Source organism: Epinephelus lanceolatus, chromosome 4, assembly GCF_041903045.1.
Source record: "Epinephelus lanceolatus isolate andai-2023 chromosome 4, ASM4190304v1, whole genome shotgun sequence".
NCBI lineage: Eukaryota > Metazoa > Chordata > Actinopteri > Perciformes > Serranidae > Epinephelus > Epinephelus lanceolatus.
In genome coordinates, this window is record NC_135737.1 from 45,260,504 (window position 1) to 45,282,776 (window position 22,273).

General features: G+C 43.0%; 1 protein-coding gene across 1 annotated transcript in view; it reads right to left on the reverse strand.

Moving 5' to 3' along the window:
• The window catches only part of LOC117260209 (zgc:153039), a 115,030-nt gene that overhangs the window by 28,148 nt on the left and 64,609 nt on the right, over nucleotides 1-22,273 (reverse strand). Inside the window, exon 9 of the mRNA XM_033632140.2 lies at nucleotides 16,406-16,530. Coding sequence (XP_033488031.1) covers nucleotides 16,406-16,530 — 125 coding nt within the window. The remainder of the gene's footprint in view (nucleotides 1-16,405; nucleotides 16,531-22,273) is intronic.

Sequence of the window (22,273 nt, forward strand, 5' to 3'; positions counted from 1 at the left end):
ACTCTTTTTTAAACATTTAAGTGCAACAATAAGTGCAAAGCCACAGGTCTTAGGCTCACGGACTGTGTGAGAGTCTTCAAGCACCTGATTCTCTGGTTCAGCAGAGAAAATGCAAAAGTGCTAGGTGAAAGTTACCACAGATTCATTGGGTGTGGTGACTTATAAATACACTCTCAGCCAGTCACATCCTGCATCTCATTACACTGAAACAGCTGAACCAATCACAGTGACGCATGACGAAGACAGCTAAACAAATAAAACACTTCTTCGGGAAATCATTTTATTGTCTGGATGTTGCAGAGCAGCACGATGTGAACACACAGCATCACAAATCTGCAGCACAGGGCAGATGGTGTGGGCTCTTTTAGCAGTTAATTAGACAGAAACAAATAACAAGAAAACTGTTTGGTGAAGTTGTTTTTATGACCGCAGCAATACATCGCTATTTCAGTTATATTTCTATGGGGTCTCTTATTGTAAACGGTCATAACATTTCTTAGAATGTGACACAGCAGCTTTGGCTCCATGATGCATTTCAAGACACATTAAGCTATAGAAATATGAAGTATGCATGTTGCAAAAGGACTAGTGCACTGATAAGTATTCATTTAGTTCTGAAGTTTCTGGCCTGGCTCCAGATCACATTTAGACCTTTTAATCCCTGATGAACCTTTGCATAGTTTGAGATCCTGCGGCAGAGGTCTTTTGTCTCTTCCAGAGTCCAGACTGAAGACTAAAGGGGACAGAGCTTTTTTAAATCAGGCCCCCGAGGCTGTGGAACGACCTGCCTAAGGACATAAGGCTGTGTGAGTCATAGTCTTTGTTTCAGTCTCCTAAAAATGTACTTCTATCAGAAAACACATCCTGATTTCATCTGAGCTGTCTGTCTATTTTATTACTATCTTACTGATTTTCATTTATCATCCTGATTTTAGTTTAGTGACATTTTAGCTGGTTTATTCACCTTTTGTTTTAAATGTTAGCTTCATTGTAAAACACATTGTAACTGTGTTTTTGAAGGTGCTATAAGCATAAAGATTATAATTATTTTCTTCTAAGCATGAGGTCTGATGATGAGCATGCTGATGGGATCAAGTGAAAGGAAGATATGAGATTGAGCGTGTTCTTTTACTTTCAGTGTAAAGACTATAAAATACAGCAATTTCATAAGAGTGAGTGAGCCATCTGGAAAATGAACTAACTTTCTCCAAGAAATCTTTTAAATAGCTGCTACACCCATGAAAGAATTCCATTTGTCTGGGTTTCACTGGAGAGTTTCATCGTCACGTGATGGTCTAAATCCCTCTTTCAGACACTTTCCTCCCTGATAGGAATACACTTCTTTAGGAGACATTTAATGCCTGCTGTTTATTTAGAAATATGGGGAATGAGAAGAGTCAAAAGTATAGGCAGAAAGTTCTGAGGCACAACATACCAGCTTAATGCTAATTTCATCCTGTTCTTCCAGTCGGTGTTGCTGAGGCTTGACTCGTGACTACTTGCTCGGCTTTTCACGTCATGAGTTTTTAAAGCCTCTCGCCCCACCCTGTCTCACTTTCCAGTGTTTGTGACTGACTCATGCAGACGCTCCAGCAGTCCAGGCTGCAGCAATGTGTTGTCCCATTGTGCCATACAACCACTGTAATACTAATTAACAGTACGTGGCAGCTAATGTTATACATGCAAATAGACTCTGGTGGCAGAAAACACACACTTGAGCAAAGTAGACATACCCTCGACTATAATTAGGGGCTGTTACTTTAATGGAATAGTTACATTGGCAAGATAAAAATATACAACTCAGCGAGATTTGGGGCAAAGTTACATTTAAATATTTTTTAAAAAGGGTTAGATTTTAACCAAAAGTGATGTCTTAATTTCAGCGATACACAAACCATAATTAATTCAACTCAAATTCTCCCCACACACACTCTGACACACACACACACACACCATCCCCTAATGTGTGACTGTACGGCAGAATCAAAACACATACAGAGTTAATGCTGGGACAGGAGCAATTAAAACAAACACCACACGTCGATAATAACCTGCCTCTGCAGACTGCTGCAGACCCCTCAGTGTTTGTGTGCATGAGCTTGAATTCATATATGACTGAGTGTCTTAATATATTCACTGCACATATATGTATATGTGAAAATATATTGCCCTAAATGTGTGTGCCATTTAAGTGTAAATGAGTCGAAGGGGTCTTGGAGTTTGGGAGCTGCGCGGCGGATTGAAGTGCCCTCGTATTTGGAGGATCATGTAATTGACCCCAATTTCCCTGCAATAACTGCAGCCGTGTGGATAAACAGCCATTAAAATAGTCTCAGCTGTAATTACACAATGTGGCTCAAATGACCGAGTGGCTTCCTCCGCAGATACACGAACAGATTTAGACTCTTAAAAGTAATCGCTGCCAAATACCACACAGCTAAGTGTGCTAAAGTATGGAGAGGATAGCAGGGGAGAGGATAGCAGGGGGTGAGACCACCAGGAGGCTAAATTAAAGGAGGAGAGAAACAGAAGGAGATCGGACAGAGACAGTCATTAGCCCTCCCATTGGTCAAGTTTTCTTCATTGATAAGGGAGTGGCAAAGGATAATGCGAGTACACCAAAGGTTAGATATTTAAAACTGAATACTTCTAAAGCTGTTGAAAGCTAATATGTTGTACTGATATTCTAGACTCTCATCCTGTGACACTGAGACAGAACCTCCACTTTATGTGCCAGAATTATTAATAGTAGTTGGAACCAGATCAGATGATGGATTTTTGAGGAACATATCAAAATCTGAGTTGTAAACTTCCAATATCAATGCACCTGCTGATATTCATTTTCAGCCATGCTTAAAGCACGGCTCTAGGGATAGTAACGTCAGTCTGTCAGCTGGTCCACGTTCATATGTCTGCAAGGGTCCGTTTTGATCCCATCAAATCCATCCATCCATCCATCCAAAGCTTATCTGAAGCTGGGTCACGGGGGCAGCAGGCTGAGCAAAGTATTCCAGACGTCCCTTTCCCCAGCAACGCTTCTCCGAACTCCCTCCAGATGTCCAAGCTCCTCACCCTATCTCTGCGGCTGAGCCCAGACACCCCACAGAGGAAACTCATTTTGGCTACTTGTATCCATGATCTCAGTCTTTTCGTCATTAACCTGCTTTGGTCCCTATGACGTACAAGTTGTCACTGTCTGTTTCAGCAAGGGTCCAGATGAACCACTGGGCCCACATCCTTGCACAGCCCAACATTTGTGTCCTCATGGACTGTAGACATAGTCAATGTACTGACTGCGTATGCTCCTTACTTACTCTACCCTCCAGTCCAGTTGGTGGTATATTCATCTCTAGCTGACCGCAATTTCAATTTGTCCCCCACTCACTTTCTGCTTGTACATACCAGCTCCAGTAGCAGCTCCTTTCCTCTGCTCCTCTAGCAGCTCGACTCCTCTCCTCACCACTGATGCATAAAGAGAACTCTGTAGCTGTTGCTGTGTCCCATGGGTGACACAGAATGGATAGGCCCGTTTCCACTGAGGAAGTTCCTGGTACTATTTGGGGGGCAGGAACTACTACAGGAACGTCCTCTCGCTCGGCTCTCTCAACCGCCGTGTCTCCACTGAGAGAGCGGAGTATGAGGAAGGTTCCTGTAAAGTTATGGGCTCTGGATGTGACGTAATCGTTGCGCGACCATTTTGACCGGGGTGACGTAGGGACGTTGTTAGCTGTTAGCCGATAGCGGTTGAGCTAACTGGAGTAGTTTCATGTCGTATCCGACAACGGGAGGCTTTTAACAGATGCTGTTGTGAGCTGTCCCTGTCAGCTGCAGCCACTACTGATGCTTTCTAGACATCGTGATTTCCCATAACTGAATAAATACCACACATAGCAACACAAAACTGCTTTGCTAGCTCAATCATGTTGTAACTAAGATATCCGCTGGAAAAAAAATTTTTTTCACGGGCCATTTAGTGAGTTTTTTTTACATGGCGGCGGAAGCTATATGAACGAGCTAACCCTCGTCTGCTGAGTTTTAAAAATGCCGGCTATTTTGTTGCTTTCTGTTGACGTCACATCCCTCCTTGAGTATATCCAATCAACACCAAGTAATCCCCAAGCCCCAGCCAGGAGTCTTTCGGGGCCGTTCTGAGTACCTACCCCGAGGCAGGGACTTGTTTAGCCCCTGTAAAAGTTCTGGAACTCTGTCCTTAGGGGGTGGTTCCTGCGGTGGAGACACGCACCAACAGTCCCGGCCCCGTAAAATTACCCTGAAGTTCCTGTGGTGGAAACGGGCCTTATGAGGAGAGACTCGTTAAACTCGAGTTTAACGACCAACAATCCCGTCATTATAAAGACAACGGCCAAAAAATTATTGCCTGACGAGTCACAGCTCTGGAGATCGGCTTTTCAGGTGAGAAATTAGTGGGTGTCCACACATGATTTCGAGCTAATGAAGAGGTGGAAGAGGTACAGATCAATAACTTTGTGTGGTCTTCTGTTGACCAGCTGCAGCACAACAAGTCTGGTATGTGCTAGGGGCAGCACCTGACATGCCACACTGCAGTGGTGCCAGTGTGTTTCCAGCTTGACGTGGACCCACAATTATAGTATGGATGGAACTGCATGCGTGTCCAATACGAGTCTACAGCTATAAGTGGACGTTCAATACATAAAGTACGTCCAAGGCTTTAGACTTTTGAAGTTGAAAAATGTCTTTGACAGTCCTCTCTTTTGGACAAACTATGTGACGAATACACCTCAAGTATATTTTTGGTTTTTCTATGCAGCTCTTTCTTATTACTCATTGGCTCATTCAATACATCTCAGCTGTAGATCACTTTTTTTCAAGTTTATTTGATATTTTTACTTCTCACCACTAAAGGGACTGAGAGCAAGAGCCATCATCATGCTGAAAATGTCCTTTCTGAGCAAAATATAAAACTTGCTCCTCAGCAGTATTTCCTCTCTTGTCCCTTTGGTATCCTTTGGCATATAGCATCACACCGGCTGGGTTGCTTAACATGAGCCTGCTGTTTGCAGTTTACTGATGTAAACACTAGATTTCTGCCTCTTTAAAATTCAAGCAGTTGACTCTGCCATTTGGTGAGTTTTATCTGACTATTTTTAAGTATATATGTACACTCCAATCCTACTCATCCAAACAGAAAGTCCTCTGAAACCGCATTTAGAGCATATGGGACATTTCTCACACTCATCATTGAACGTCACATTAATGGAATTGTTCAGGTGGCTATCAGTGCACAGTTTCTCCAGTGAGACTTTTGATAATACCCGCCCCATTCTATCCTGTGCCCACTGTTGCACCGTACCAACCTCCTGTCTTTAATCTTTGCTTTTATTTCTTCTTGACTCCATCACTTAGCGTCGGCCGTGCCCACAGTTCTCTAATCTTCTTCCTCTCTCCGTGCCATTGGAGAGCGGGTGCAATTACGATAAAAGCTTGGCCCCACCAGGCCGCCCTCCCCCACCCATCTTTTTTGTCTCTGATGTCCCTCCATCAGCGGCGGCAATGGCCCCTCCATACAATCACCTCGCTCTCACCCCCTTCTGCCGTCTCTCTTGTTCTCCAGCGACTGATGTCACTTAGCTGACACAGCAAAAGCGCCCTGAAATAATCGCTGCCAATCAAGTCCTTAGAGACATTAAGAAAAAGAAACGGATGAAGATGGAGAGAGGAGACCCGGCCTTAAGCCAAAAGACACGTCATAACTGAGGGAAAGCGGGGACAGAAACTTTGTCTTTACAGTTCACACACACACACACTCAGACACGGAGGGGGGGCTGCCAGCTTCTATAAGTGAGCGGTCAGTGAGTGTGTGAGACATTACGTCAGGCAGCATCCCAACACTGGCACAACACCAGTGGAGATTGGACTGACCTAAAGAAAGCACTTAAGAACTTTAAAACTCCCTTGATATTAGATAAACCCTAATATAACATGGCAACCAATTCATATCAATGTGACTGGATTTAAAAACTAAAAACATAACTGCATGATGGGACCAATGTCAGCGCTCACCTGATGAACTTCCACACAAACTAATCAAGGATTTTTGCATCATGTTTTGTGTGCTATTCACATCAGCATCTGTTTTTAGCATCTCCCGTCTCTTGTGCATCTGTGTGAAGTGTTTCTGGAGTTCTGCCTCTTTTCTGTGTGTGTAGTCTGTCCTTTCTGCAGGCCTCTGTGGTACAGAGGAAGTTTGGTAATCGAGGTTTGGGTAGCATCTTCTGGTCTACAGTTGTCACCCCAAAAAACTTTTACACTGTGCATGAAACTCTTTAACATATTACACTTAAGCTGAAAACACGTTGCACTGCAGCTCGTTAACAGATGACCACGCAAAGTTATTACTTCCTTTACTGAACGATCTGCACCTCCTCCACCTCTGCATCTGCACACAAAATCATGTGTGGACAGCCCCTAATTAAGGTTTATTTCTCACCTGTAGAGCCAATCTCCAGAGCTGTGAATCACCAGGCTGAATCTTTTTGGCCATGGTCTTTACAATGATGGGATTGTGGGTCGTTTAGCTCAGGATATTTCTCTACCTCAGCCCTAAGTCTCTTGTCATCCAGTCTTTGTCACAGATGAGACACAGCAACAGCTACAGAGTTCTCTTTATGCATCAGTGGTGAGTAGAGGAGTCGAGCTGCCATAGGAGCAGAGAAGAAGAGCTGTTGCGGGAGTTGGTGTGTTCAAGCAGAGAGTGAGGGGGGGAAAATGCATTTAATTCAGGGGCGGCACAGCTGGAAATTTGACAGTGGCATTAAATCCCGCAGGGCAGTGCATCCAGGAGCACCGACGCGCTGATGTGTTTCAGCCTTTACACAAAATATATATTGTGTGATATTTCTTATTAGCTACCACCTTTCCTTATTATAATTAAGCATGTTCATGTTTCAGACTCTTCTTGCTTTATTTTTGCAGATTCTTGAGGTGAATCGTGCTGTGATCAAATATCTTCATCTCCAAGGAATGTCACCATCTGAAATCCACCTAGATATGCTCAACACTTTACATAACAATGCTCCTTCATATGCCACAGTCAAACGCTGGGTACAAGAATTCAAGTACTGCAGGGAGAGTGTTGACGATGGGTCTGAGGGTCCCAACCTGAGGAGTTCTTCTCCTCTGGTATAAAGTATTGTTGCTCGATTAATCGAATTTTAATCTAGATTACGATTTGGGCTTTCAACGATTATGAAAACAAAATAATCAACATAAAACAATTATGCGCTTCTTGTCAGTTTACTCTCGTTGTCTTGTGTTGCAAATCAAACGCACCCGAAAGCCGCACGTGCGCAATACTGCCCCCTCCCAACCTCTCCTCTTTTCACTCCACGAGCCAGTCAAGGAGGTGAACTACGAGTAATGCGAGGGGCAGGTGATCGTGGAAGATTTCAAAAACAGCGTGCGGAAAATGGCAGAGGAAGAGCGAGAGAGGTTGGTCTGTGTGTGTGTGCGCACGTGTCTGTGTGTGTGTATGTGTGTGCGCATCGGGGACGAACTCCACCGTGCGCGATACAGAGAGCAGAGGAGAATTTTAAACGCACATGTAGAGGCTGAAATTACATACCGTTGTGTAAACAATTTAAGTCATCACGTGCGGCGCATAATCGTGATTTCAATTAAAATTCAAAATAATCGTGGTTATTATTTTTTCCATAATCAAGCATCCCTACTATAAAAGTACTTCAGCACTGCTGGAGCAGAGTGACCAGTGTGCTTATCCCATGCTCAACATGATTTTGGATCATTCAAAAACGCACCCAAACTATTAACTATCAGAAACAAGCAGTGAAGACTATTAGTCTCTCGAATGCGTCAAGCTCCAAGACATTTGATCCCATATTTCCCATGATGAAACTCCACGAGGTCTATCAACAGATCCTCCCTGACTGTTCAATGCAAACATCGTCTGCATCTTAGTTACAGAAGACACCATACAACAGTTTTACAAGCAGAAAGCGACTCTCCATGACTCATAAACAAGTAAACAAAGTGTCCCTTTAATGAAGCATGACATGAGCAAACCAAGCGGAGTCTACTTACAAATACCTGACAAAGAATCTGGAGAAAAGCAGGGTCAATATGAGCTCTGTATTAAAATATAAAGCTCTGAATTTCTGGTTGGCACTGAGGCACACTTAATCCTCAACCATCATCAAGTCATACCCCTCCATTAACCGATAATGATTCTCTAACAACCTATTTTGTCTCATCCATCTCGACACAGTTGATGATCCATCTGGATTTTTACACAGTCCAATCTGTCAAATCACTTTGACTCACATGTGGACAAAGGACGGACCCGGCAGAGGACAAAGCTTTTTGTTTCCCGAGCTAATGGTTCAGCTGGTCAATTCACAGATTATTACAAAGATAATCACGCTAGCTGCAGAGAATGCTGCTGTAATTTGGACATCACATGGCACCAAGCTGGTAAAAGTAAAAAGGCTAAACATGTGTGTGTGCGTGTTTCTGTTGCGCTGCCAGTTGTTGAGCTTTCAGTTGCCCACTTTGACTGAAGGTCATCGCCTGTGTGTGACCGAGGTCCACGCTTCCCACAAAACATCCTTTGGCATCAGAGTGCAGCGTTCAGTTGTGTTCTGAATCCTGGCCAGTGACCCTGTGATACTGTGTGCACGTGTGTGTGAGAGTGTGTGTTCATGCGTGTTTAAGCCACAAGTACAAGTGGCCGGTGCCTGTGCAGCATCAGCAGCAGGACACACAGCACCCCCCGAGGAACACTGCGCGCAGCTGGAGCCGCTGCTGATAAAGCTGCAGCCAACAGACGCCTCCGCGCACAAAACACACACACAAAGATAAAACTGCCAGCACACACAAATGAAGGAAAACACTACACACACATGCACACACAGATAGACCAAAAGACAGATGCACTCACACATCAATGATCAGAAAAAAAAACAAAAAAAACAATCACGCAGCATGACTTGGATCTCAGACACACAAACAGCCTCTAAATTGCATACCTTCACTCTCCTGTTGTAAACTTGTGTGCAAACACACACACACACACACACACACACACACACAAACACAAACACAAACACACTTAACAAGCAGACATCTTTTCCGCTACATCATAATTTCAATCCCTCCCCTCCCCTTCACAACACAACAGCAAATTTAAGGGAAAGGGAAATATTTCTGCTAAATTAGTTATGCTAATTACAGAGCAGTTCTCAGGGGGAGAGACGGCGCTAAATGGCTTTTAATTCTTTTTGCCTGGAAAGAGACGTGGGAGAGAGCCAGACAGAGAGCGGAGTGAAAGAAGCACAGAGCACAAGCAAAAAAAAAAACCAAAAAAAAAACCACACAAACAAACAGAAAAAAAACACACACACAACTGGGGTTGAAAATTTGCCCGGTGACACAGCAACAATGAACCAGTAGAATTAACAACTCAGGGGAAGAGGAAGGAGGCCCATGGCAGGCGGCCGGCCAGACAACAAGCCGCCTTATCAGCTCCGGGGGCCCCGGGTCCCCCGGCCAACCGGGAGAGGAGAGATCAGGGGTAGGAAAAGTTTTGTAGCTAACTTTGTGTCCTGTAGCTTTTGCCAGCGGTCACGCAGTGATAACGAGGTGTGGACAGATAGCACACAGCACTGTACATGGAAGGCACCAGAGGAAACACTGGGCGCTCTGAGTGTGCTGAAAACAAAGTTAGTTCCCATTTTCTCTCCCACTAAAGTAGACACAGTATACTGATGTTGACAGCGCACTCTTGTGGCAGTTGAAATGGATGCATTTTACCATTTTGAACAAATGTTCAATGATACACGGAACAGCCAGGGTAATGCCAGTATGCCAATATAATTTTCCTACAACATGCCACCGCACATTTTTGATTTCAGGTGTCAGGTACGTTAGGTACTTAGAAATCAGTTTGTGCACCAAATTCTTATCTGTTTATTCTTGAGTCTAAGATTTGAGGAAAAACCCTCAAGGCCTACTTGAGATACAGGGTTCACAAGAATGGGACAGACACAAAGCCACAGTGACAATATCCTGCATCCATCCCTCCATTTTCAATTGCTTATCCGGGGCCATGTCACGGGGCAGCAGGCTGACCAAAGTATTCCAGATGCCCCTCTTTCCAGCTACACTTTCTAGCTCCTCCTGGAGGACCCCAAGGCGTTACCAGGCCAGATGAGATTTTTAATCCGTCCTGCGTGTTCTGGGTCTACCTGGGACCTCCTACATGCCCAGAACACCTCTAATGCGAGGCGCCCAGGAGGATCCTGATCCGATGCCTGAACCACCTCAACTGACCCCTTTTTGACGTTAAGGAGCAGCAGCTCTACTCTGAGCTCCCTCCGGATGTCTGAGCTCCTCCCCCTATCTCTAAGGCTGAGCCCAGACACCCCACGGAGGAAACTCATTTCAGCTGCTTGTATCTGCGATCTCATTCTTTCAGTCACTACCCAGAGCTCATGACCATAGGTGAGGGTTGGGACGTAGATGGACCAGTAAATCGAAAGCTTTGCCTTCTGGCTCAGCTCCCTCTTCACCACGACACTCAGCACAGTGCCCGCATCAGGGCAGATGCTGCATCAAACCACCAATCCATCTAACGCTCCATTCTACCTTCATCTATGAACAAGACCCTGACATACTTCGCTTGAGGCTGTAACCCTGACCACTTCACACTGACTTTGACCTTTGAACTTCAAAGCCAAATTCGTTCAATGTTGAGTCCAGGTGGACACTTGGGCCAAATGTGAAGATATTCCCTCAAGTTGTTCTTGAGATTTGCCTTCACAAGAATGGCATGAACAAACGTACAGACGTTTAGAGGGATAAATCAAAAACATATACCTCCAGACGCGGCTATCGTGCAGAGGTATAAAAATAATGATGATGTGATTTTTGCTGAGGTCTGTACCAAGTAAACATGTTCCCTTATGTCTGGGATATGACTTGTAGGCTGGGGCAATACCACAATGCTTCATTTCTAACAATACGATGTGAGACTTTTATCCTTATCAGAAAAACTGCAGCTCCTGTGTTCTGGTGCGATTTTAGCCCTAACTGACACCTCTTTAGTTTCCATAACAACCAGCTGTTTGGGCTGACACGCACAAAGAGCAGCCCTGTTTATCTGAGTCTTCTCAAGGGACCCTTAAACTGGATTGACAGAGGGTGGGGTTGGTGTATATGAGAGGGTGTTCCTTGGTGTTCAGAGCAAACTAGGTGTAACTGCCTGTCATTGTAAAAATGGGTCAAAATCTACTTGGACTGATATTAGTATACTTTGGTGGGATGTCTCCGTGCAGCCTATGTTTGGGAAACACTGACATCGATGTGCTCATGTCCAGTGGAGACCATCTATGAGATCTTAAACAAGGCTAAATAAAACAGATCGACCCACTGGTATCAGGAAACAAAAATATGTTGTGCACACAACAAGTGTCATTATATTTTTTTTGTGCCAGAGTTGAACATTGTTATATTGATGTGTACATTTCACTCTGCTTCCTGTCAATCACCTGACACCCACAGGAAGACATAATCAAAACATGCTGTCTTGAAAACTGCGCTGTCACAGACACGCAGGTTTTATTCAGGCTGTCTTTACGTGCTGGGACAGCAGCTCCTTTGAAGCGTCTCTCTCTGAATATTTCTCATTTTTTAAGTCTTTAAAAACACAATTATGTGACAGAATTGCTTAATGATTTTGGTAAATGCACATTAGAAGTTAATGAAATAAAATCATATTGAACTCTAAATTAAATTTATGCTATAAAGACTAATTAAAGACAAAACAGTTATTTCCCTCAAATACATCTCTGTGCTCACATTTTAGGTTCAGTGTGCAGGATTTAGAGGCATCTGTCGGCAAAAATGGAATTTATTATTCATAACTATGTTTTTATTTGTTTATACTCATCTGAAATGAAGAATCTAGTGTTTTGTTACCTTAGAATGAGCTATTTATATCTACAAACGAAGCAGATTCTCTCCACAGAGTCCACCGTGTTCTTTCTACAGGAGCTCAGATGGACAAATCAAATCATCACAAAGACTGGTTCTAGGTAGGACCACTTGTGTTTCTGCATCGGTCACAGTAGTTCTCCTAAAGGCTTGGCACCAACTCAGTCTCACTCTGAAATCGTTGAATACCTGTGCTGATGCACTAATGAAAGAAACCACCCTTTCACTTCGGCATGATATGTGCCTGGTCGCTGTTATTTTTTAACACCGGCTGGTGGCGTCACAGGGGGAAATATGGTGGGACAACAACGTAAGTTAAGGGGGTGGAAGTCTGGGTGGGGTGGGCAGACGGGGCAACCATCGACTTTCACCCAGGAGGCCGGTGTTCGCTTTCCATAAGATTGTAAAACCTTCTTAAACCCAACCACGTGCGGAAAAAAAAGTTAATTTGCGGTCTTGTACCGACGTAGTGCTTTTATTTTGAAAGAGACTGTATGCAAACTGTACATTTCCTGTGAAAACAGAAGTGCATTTTGAAAACAGACAATGCATATAACAGGCTGAAGTTGATACGGCGTCCCAGAACGTTAACAGGCTACCTTGCATGTCTCAGGGTGCAACAGTATGAGATCTTCACGGTACGCTAACTGTCTCAGAAAATATCACGGTTTCACAGTATGACAGAGGAATGAAAACGGAGGAGTTATTTTTGGTTGAACAAACATTTTATTATTATCATTGAAACTTGAAACCACTTTGTGAACGGAATTTTGTGAAAAAAAGTCTCCCCTTAGAAAATAACTCAAATAAAGGTGAGATTCCCCGTGCGGTCCCATTTTTTTTTTCAATATCGTAAATAAGCAAATGTACACAGCATGAAAACCGTCCTCTTTATTACCATGGTATACCTTGAAACCAGTAGCCTATATCGCTGCAACCCTATTAGTGATGCAACGGTTCTCTGTAAAATATTGAACTGTTCGGTCCGCCCTGCACGGATGCCCTTATGGACGGCGGGTTTTCGCAGCCTGCTGCACAAAAGCCCTCCCTGCGAGTTAATGTCCAATCACTGTTGTGGCTCCACCCACTCAGGGCGGGGGAAAGTGACGCTCGCCTCACACAGAAAAGAAGTGGAAAAAACAAACACAGAGAGCCATGGCAAGCACAAACGCAGGAGTTGAGACTTAAGTTTGAAGAAGCATCGGCTTCATACAAATCTCCAGTGTGGGATCATTTCACTTTCGCTGTTGAATAAAACAACGAGGGAGTGAAAACGTCCCATACGTGAAAGGAAACACGAGCAATATGAGCAAGCATCTCCAGCGTAAGCACCCTGATGTAAAGCTTTCTGACAGTCAAGGACTCGAGAAAAGTAGTCGAGGAATAAGAGGCAGTTTACCATTTGAAAGTGTTGTGTTCAGTAACTGTTTACATTTGAAAGTGTTGTGTTCAGTAACTGTTTACATTTGAAAGTGTTTCTTAAATATATGTCATACTACTGTATTTACTGTAAGAGTTGTCAAGGTTAAGAGGCTGTTAAATTAAAAGAATTACAGTATGTGTTATTTAGTACACCAGTGATACTGGAATTTCTTTTATTGCGAAATGCAGATTTTGCTGACAAGCAAAATAAAGAGGTCATTTTGGGGGGAAAAAACTGACTTTCAAAAAATGACTTTTTTTCTGTTTACGCACAAAACACGCGCCATGACCAAACCAAAACCGTGGCTCAAAAATTGAGGTACTGACTGTACCGTGGGCTACCTGTACTGTTGCACCCCTAAACTCTATGCACTTCATATCTCGATGTGGAAAGTCCATGACCAAACGTTGATATGTAACAAGGTTGGAGTGAGAATGTGTTGGCTTGCACACGGGAGAACCTAACCACTAAATGCCTCTAAATCATACACATCAGGGCCCGTATTCACAAAGATTCTCAGAGTTCTCTCAGAGAGCTCCTAACTTGGCCTAAAAATTCCTAGCAAGGAATCTTAGCTTAAAAGTGATTCAGGAAGTTTCTGAGAGCAACTCTGAGCAAGGGGAAGACAGAAATGTTTATCTTAGTGAGGAGGTGTGGTTGACCCCGTTGCTAGGTATGACGCAGTCTTCTAAAAGCTGTGATTGGTTGTTACAAAGAGGAAAAAAGAAAACAAAACAAAAACAAATGCGCTCCTAGTAATGAATGGACAGTGAAATGAACCGATCATAGAACTTAGACTGTATTAAGAAATGTGTAATCGTGAAAATAATTTTATGTCATGATGATGAAACTCAACAAAATTAAATTAATTGTTACACAGCTTCAAAATGTTTGAACGTGCCTCATTCACATGCAGATTATTATATTGATTTGCTTATTGTTACGTTTACTCGCCATGCTGGTAATTTTACTACTTAATCTATTTGATATTAATGGTGGACGCAGACTCAGCTGTCAACAATTACTGTGATTGCTGGCCTCCTTGTAAAAAGCGGTTTGATTTGGCAGAATGACCAAAACAACGAATGAAATGGAGAAAAAAGAATGAAAAAAAAGAACGAGAAAGCCGAACTGGACAGAAGAGCAGTGCCTGCTGTTGGCACAGCTCGTGGAGGAGAACAAAGGAGTTTTAAGAGGGAAATTCGGTCCCGGGATCAGGGCACAAGGGAAGAGGCAGACTTGGGAGCGCAATGCCTGACAAATCAATGCGTCGTTCCCTCTCCTTTTACGCACAAGCGATGAGTGTGAGAAGCGCTGGTACGTGCTGCAATCCAAAGCGGGCGTTATTGCGTTACTACGCCGGGTGGGAAAAGTAAGATCATCCCTGATGACGTCAACCACAAACATTATCCCTGCACGATCAAGCTGGTAGCGTCTTATTAAATCACTGTCGTTCAATATACGGAGAATATCTCTCCTTCCTCTCTGTCTTTCCGCCGTCTTCTCTGTTTAAGACACTCTTAGGCTTCTTAAAAGTCCTCCTCCCTCCTCTTAACAGTTTTTCACTCTTAAGGCCTAAGATGCTTTGTGAATAACTTTTATCTTACCAAGGGAAAATTCTAAGAAAAATCTTAGAATTTGAGGAATTCTAAGATTTTTCCTTAGAATGACGTCACTAAGAGCTACTTTTAGTCTTAGGATTCTTTGTGAATACGGGCCCAGACCTTTAAACATAAAGGAAAGAAGGCAGCTTTTGTTGAACAGCAGGTGGTAAAACAGGTGTTGCTGTCCCTCATGTAAACACCTTTCAGTGAGGTATTCAATCCCCAAACTGCTCCAGCAGGGTGAGACTCAAGAGAAGTCAACTGTAGTCCGATATGAAACTCAATTTAATCCACCAACATGGTCCTAATAAATATTCAGAGGAACAACAGCTGAATAAATCCCATCATGTTGAGATTCAATATTACAGGAAGATAATTACTTTGTTTTCCGTATGTACAGTATGTTTACACTGTCTGCTGCTGTATCCTGATTCCAGCTCGACTTGACTGATGTGTCCTTGATGTGGAAAGCTGCAAATACTCTCGCACGTCTTACGACTCATTTCCAACTATCACTGCAGAGGAATACATAACACCAAATGCAGCGCTGGAGGCAATCTGTCATAACAATAAAGTGATGCATGGCATTTAAACAGTTTCTCTCCTCCATAACAAATAAAAACAGTAGCAGTTGTCATGTTTGAAATGTATTCCTCAGCCAGTGGAGGAGTTTAATCAAGGAAGGTATGTCTTTAGAAAAACAATATAGGTTATTGGATTTGGGGGATGCACTTTTATAAATTAAAGATAGTGCTGATTTGGCTGACAACATTCGTGACACCGTCAACACTTTGCAGGAAATACAGAATAACTCATAAAAAGTTTCAGAGCGGATGGAGAGCCGGGCGGCGGTGTTGATGTCATGATGCAATCATCCAGCTACATATACTCTACGCACTGTCCTCAGGTTATGCTATTGTTGTGTGAAAATGGCTTCAGGGAGCTTTTATAAATCAGGATCATTGCAAGTGTCCAAGGAATACAAACAACACACACACACACACGCTGATGCACACACAAACACTGTAAATTTAAATCTCTAAACATCTCCACGCGCTGTTACTTGAGCATCTAGTTCAGGCTGCGCCCCCACAAAAACAAACACACACAGTTTTATTGTCAGTCCCTCACCAGTATGGGGCTATAAGCAGCGGCCAGTTTTATGCCTTTTAATTAGTACACTGTCACCATAGCAGCATCCAGCTGGCAAACAACCACCTCTTTACACACATACATAAACAATAGCAGAGGTAGAAAAGAGAGGAGGAGGAGGAGGAGGTGTTTAGTGAGGAAAATGTGTTACACAAAGTCACATCGCAGAGTGTGGGCCACAGGCCTTCATCATTATGTATGTGTGTGTGTGTGTGTAGAGTAAGGGACACGTGTGTACCTGAAATTAGGAGCAGAGGCCCATTCCAGAGCGAGGCAGGCCAAGTCCACGGCCGCATACACCAGCAGGAAGAAGATGGTCACAATACTGGCGATGGTGTTGAGCTTCCCCGAAAAAAGCACCAGCTAGAAAGAAAAGCATGAAACAAAGGAAGAGAGAAAAAAGAGCGAGGGGATTAACATTCACAGCAACATGTCATCCAAAAGTCGGACAGAAGAGTGCATTTTAATGCCTTTTTCATGACCTTTTCCAGCACTCACTTACTTTTCACTCCCAAAACTGGATTCTGAAATATAAAGTCAATGAATTTGCATGTTCATGTGCTTTTGAAATGAAAATAAGGCGATGAATCACCTGATTTATACGCAGCTGACACACCTCACTGTCATTTATCTTCACATGGAAAGAGCTGACACAAGCTCATGTATCAGCCAAAATGCATCTATGTATCGGAGTTAAAGTCCCCTTCTAGGTTTCAGGACATTTCAAACTCGTCTGTTTTCTGTAGTACATGATATTTCCACAACAGAAGTTCAATTACCTTGTTAAATATTCTTAAAATGGCATCTCCTCCTTCTTCACTAAAATACAGCACCGATGACTAAGCAAATAGATTTCATTTTAAAAGTTGAACTGCTGGACATGTCTCCGACTTTACTGAAACTCTTAACATGTGCGTGCGGGAAGTTTCAAGTTTGCACATCGCAATTCTGTAAGTTGCATACAGTCACAAATTATGCTTGTAAATGTAAGTGTCAAACTGAGATTTGAGGGGAGAAAATGGAAACTTCCCAGCTACATCAGTTGATCTCAAATAGCCCAATTGATGAAGGGAGTCAGCTGATAGATCACATGATTCCTTTCTATGCAACCAATTGGCAAATCTCATTCAGGGCGCCCTATTTAAACTGCTCTGACCTGCCTACTGTTGCTGCTTCCTCTGCAAGCTGCTTTGCAACCTGCCTCCACCCCAGCTCCTCCTTTTCATGCTGTGTCTGACTTATCAATGTCATTTCTATTTGTCATTCATGCTGCTCTGTTCTGTTCCCGGGGGTCTTTGCTCTTTCCATGTAGGCGCATGGAAGGGCAGGGAGGTTTGCTCTCTCTGCCTCAGGCTCTCCTCATTTGTGAGTGGAAGGGCAGAGAGATGTGCTCTCTCTGTCTTAGGCTTGCCGCGTAGGCATGTTGAAGAGGCTTTCTGCATAGGCCCGCAGTAAGGTGGAGAGGCCCCAGAACAGAGCCATACCACCAAATATAATACCATGGACGTTTTCTTTGACTAAAGAAGTCCTTACTGAACCAGCAAAACACATTTTTTGACTGGAGGGGACTTTAAATGTTTCTGACTCTGGGAACTCTTCGTGGTAGAATCAGAAAAGACACTGTGGCAGACAGCCATGCTGTTTCCCTGATGGCTGTGACTGTGATGTTTGTTAGTATTTTACTGAATCCAAATCCAGTGTGGAATACGCTTATCGAAGCCGAATCCTTTTGAATCCCTTTTCCTAAGTAAGCAACAAAAGTTAGAAATAACTAAATCTTTATTGAAGATTAAATTAAGATGTTGGAGTCACGCATGCAAGATTAAGCCCCTTTGACAAATGCAGTCTATCTCTGAAATGTTCAGGAACATTCATGTGTGAATGGGAGCAGGAAAATCTGTACCATCAATTTCCCACCTCAAGAGTTAGTAACACTTCAGGGAAAATTTTGGTATGGCTGTGATATGAATGAAAGCAGTAACATGTCAGTGACAAGCATGTCAAGGGTTATGTCCGTATCACCACAGACATTTTCACGTGGAGTGAGCGATGCAATCACAAGACACTGATATTTGAATCCGCAACTTGTTTACGGTTTAGCATTTACACCACTGCTTACGCAGGTGATTTGATCATGAACAAGAACTAACGTGAATATGAAATACATAACAAAATGGTATTTAATGTCTTGCCTGGGCCCACTCTTGTTTACCCGGGGGTTTTCTGCATTGCGCTCCCTGTTTTGTCTTAGCATGCTGCTTGTCTAATCCAGGGAGCACCTAAAGAGCCGAGCCCTCAGCGCCAAACATGACTGTATTTCCATTTGTTGCAATAAATGGTTAAATCTATGACATGAGTGTGCCTGACTGAAGTGAGCTCAGCAAACTCGACCTTACAGAGAGTACATTGACCAGAAAACAGCCCACAGTGTCATCTTTGCTCTTCCTGAATTATCTTTAATTAGCTACAGTTAAAACGACATTTGTCATATTAACATGCAAAATCAATGTTCATGTGGAACGGTCACAACATGGATGAAAGTCCACCATTCAAGGTCGTAGCCGGCTACAAATGAGACCCCTGCTGCCTGAATGTTTTATACATCACTCGTTTGCTCTTCAATAAAAAAGAGCGACATGACAAAAAGATGATTTGATGATAGACTCGTTATCCTCAAAGTATTCTGCAAAGTGAGAGTGGATCCAAAGTGGAACCAGTTATCAGATCCTAACTCTAACCACTGGGAATGAATGACAGAAACACAGGACGGACCAGTGTTTGTACAAATGTACTCTATGGTTTAATAAGGGGATCAGATCACTTCATAATTTATATATAGAAGATACATTCGCATCTTTCGCCCCAAATATACAATCTACCTAAGAATCATTTCATCTGTTAACTTCAAATTCGTAGCTTTGTAAAAAACATGTTAAATTCTTCTTCAAACAAGCCAACAAAATCACATACTGACCATATTCTTGAATTGAATTCAGACCCTAGAGGATTGATATCCCTGATATATGAGCTCATTAACAACATCAAACCACACTAAAATATAAAAATGGCCTAGGACTCTGATCTCGGAAGATCTCGGAAGTCTAACATGACCAATGGGACTCCATCTTAGATTTGATACACACATCATCCACATCTGCTAAACAAACTGAAAGTGGTACACATGAGCTGACTTTACTAATGCTAGACTGGCAAAGATCTACGAATGTTGTGCCATTATGCCCTCGATGTAGAGGCCTGCCAACAGACTTAATCCATATGTTCTGGTTATGTCCAAACCTCTCCACCTTCTGGATAAATACTTTTAAAGCTTATAGTGAGATGTTTGAAACACGAATGGACCCTAACAGCTTTCATTAGTTCAGGCAGGACGCAATGTCAAGCTCAGCTCACATCCCAGCTACATCAGCTGATCTCAAGCAGCCCAATCAACTGATAGATCAGCTGATAGATCACATGATTCCTTTCAATGCAACAAATTGGCGAATCTCATTCATGGCACCCTATTTAAACTGCTCTGGCCTGCCTACTGTTGCTGCTTCCTCAGCAAGCTGCTTTGGGGGTCTTTGCTGCTGCTCTCCATGCCTTAGGCTTTCTGTGTAGGTGCATGGAAGGGCAGAGAGGCCCCAGAACAGAGCCATAACATCAAATATAATACTGCAAATTTTCTTTGACTAAAGTGGTCCTGACTGAAATATATTTCTTAAAGCTAGAAAAAATTAAATACACACTCAGAGGTCCTCTCAAACCTTTACTAAGATACGGAGGTCGGTTTTGGACTTTTTTAACAAATGTTTTCCATCAAAATTATTTGAAAAATGTTATAATTAATAATTGTTATATTTTATTCTTCCTTGCACCATCAGAGGCAGCTGTTTTAATTCTGTCATACACATGTTGAAAGATGACAATAAAGGTCTTTCTATTTCTATTCTATCCTAATTTAAAATGAAAATTCTACACAGGGGCTTTAAGAGTATCCAGGACGGAGGTTCCACAAAGTTTTCAAGGATCCCCAGATGATTAAGCACTAGTCTACTTTGGTCCTGAGAAACACTGTTCTGCTGTTAGATATGGTTATCTGTACTGTAGGTGGGAGGTGACATCAAGGTTAGATCTGACCAACATCCAGGGAGCGAGACACTTTTGGAATTTAATTGTTCTACATTTTTCCAGGGCCCACTCTGGGACTGCCGGTGGTCCCCATGCTCCACTTTGTGAGCCACTGATGGAGGGTGATGTTCACTTTTAATTAAGATGGTATCTTGGCTGCTATTGGGCTGCATGCACTCAGCCACATTAGCCACGGCAGCTACGTGACCATGCAGCCAAGTCGGGTTACATTCAGAATTCTCAGTGCTGGATTTGAAAAGGAGAGTCATACATCCAGTAATACTGACAGCATACAAATGCATGAGACTCACCCTCCCTCTGTGACTGAGGAGTACCAGGTGACTTCCAATAGAGCAGGGAAATGATGACCCCATTATAAGTGCTGCTCCCTGCCATGTTCTCTGGCACCAGGATGTGTGGACAGGACTGTGTGGAGCTCACTGCGAGTTTCCACAGATGTGAAAGCCAGTAGCAGCTTTCACGGTTTCACCTGCATTACGTCTTCCTGTAATAACCATGATTATGGTCACGTTTATAATGTCAGAAATTGCCAATAGAATTTTATATTTTAAAGCTACATTGTTTGAATTTTATGGCCACTTGGGAGTAGTGCATGGACTGCATAATAAAGATGGATGACATGACAGCTCCACAGAGGTACAACAAAGTTGAAAGATGATCAAACACGCAAATAAATTGGTTTTTGTCTTTTTTGGTACTTCTTATCACACTGAGGTATGTTCTGGTGATAGTTTCCCTGTTAACTTATCACTACGCTATAAAAAGGGAGTGTGACATCATAACTGACAGCTGTGTGTACCAATCGATGTGCTCATGATCAATGGCACCATTATTCAGATGACAGGAGCTCAATACTGCGGACAATGCTACTGCGCAGACTCTGGCTCCAAATCATGTCACCAGCAGCAGCTGTATCCAGGATATTTTGGCCTCATTTTTCACAGTGGAAAGAGGAAACACCTCGTCCATCTTTATATACAGTCACAAAACACAATCAAAACTACACATCAGGTAGACACAGAGTAACATCAGCGTCTTGGATCTGGTTAAGTCCATTTTTTGTCTCCTTCTAGCTTTGGTTTGGTGTGCATCATGTCCTGAGGCAAATCTAGCTCTTCAGCTGCTAAATGCTTCACTTTAATCACCAGCTACAGTTTGTGAACTTTGAGTAAGGTGTTTGGTGCTGGGCAGGCAGTCAAGAGCATCTATTTGATCCTTTTTCACTGGGTGTGGTTACATGATGGCTTGTCATTCAGAATGAAATAAATATGAATTAAATCATTCAGAATTAAAGTCTTTCCAGGTAGATTATGGGAAATATTCATTCTGAATGAGGGTTTACATGGGAGGTCAGTTTAAACACCTTTTAATCGCCTTTATTCGGGTCCGTGCAAGGTTTGGGGCAGGGAAGGTTTCTGATTGGATAGGGGGCGGGGCGGATGTTACATGTTTACGTCTACCGGAAGAAAACACTGTAGTCCTCGCTCCGGATAACAAGATGCTTGACGACGCCGTTCTTAGTGCCTTTTTCGGGCTTGTTTTGCTTATATTCTTGAAGCAGCAGTACGACAACAACCTTGTTCTGCTAATGCTTCATCTGTTGAAGAGGAGAAGGGAGGTAGAAGGTCGAAGAAGGGAGACAGAAGACCGTGCTGTGGCGAATGGAAACCAGTGAGTGCGACGAGTCTGACTGCTCTATCTCAGCCCGTTGCTATGCGCGCTATATACGTCATCGCGCCAGAAGGGCAAGGAAACGAGCATGCGCGGAAAGACCAGAATTAACTTAAAGAGGAATGAGTGTATACAAGTGCGAGAAATTCTTTCATTCGGAATTAGAAACAGAATATTCCAGCCCCTTACACCGGTTTGAATTTTCAATCGCATTGGCCATTTTCAATCGCATTGGCCATTTTCAATCGCATTGGCCATTTTCATTCTGAATTAGGTGTTTACA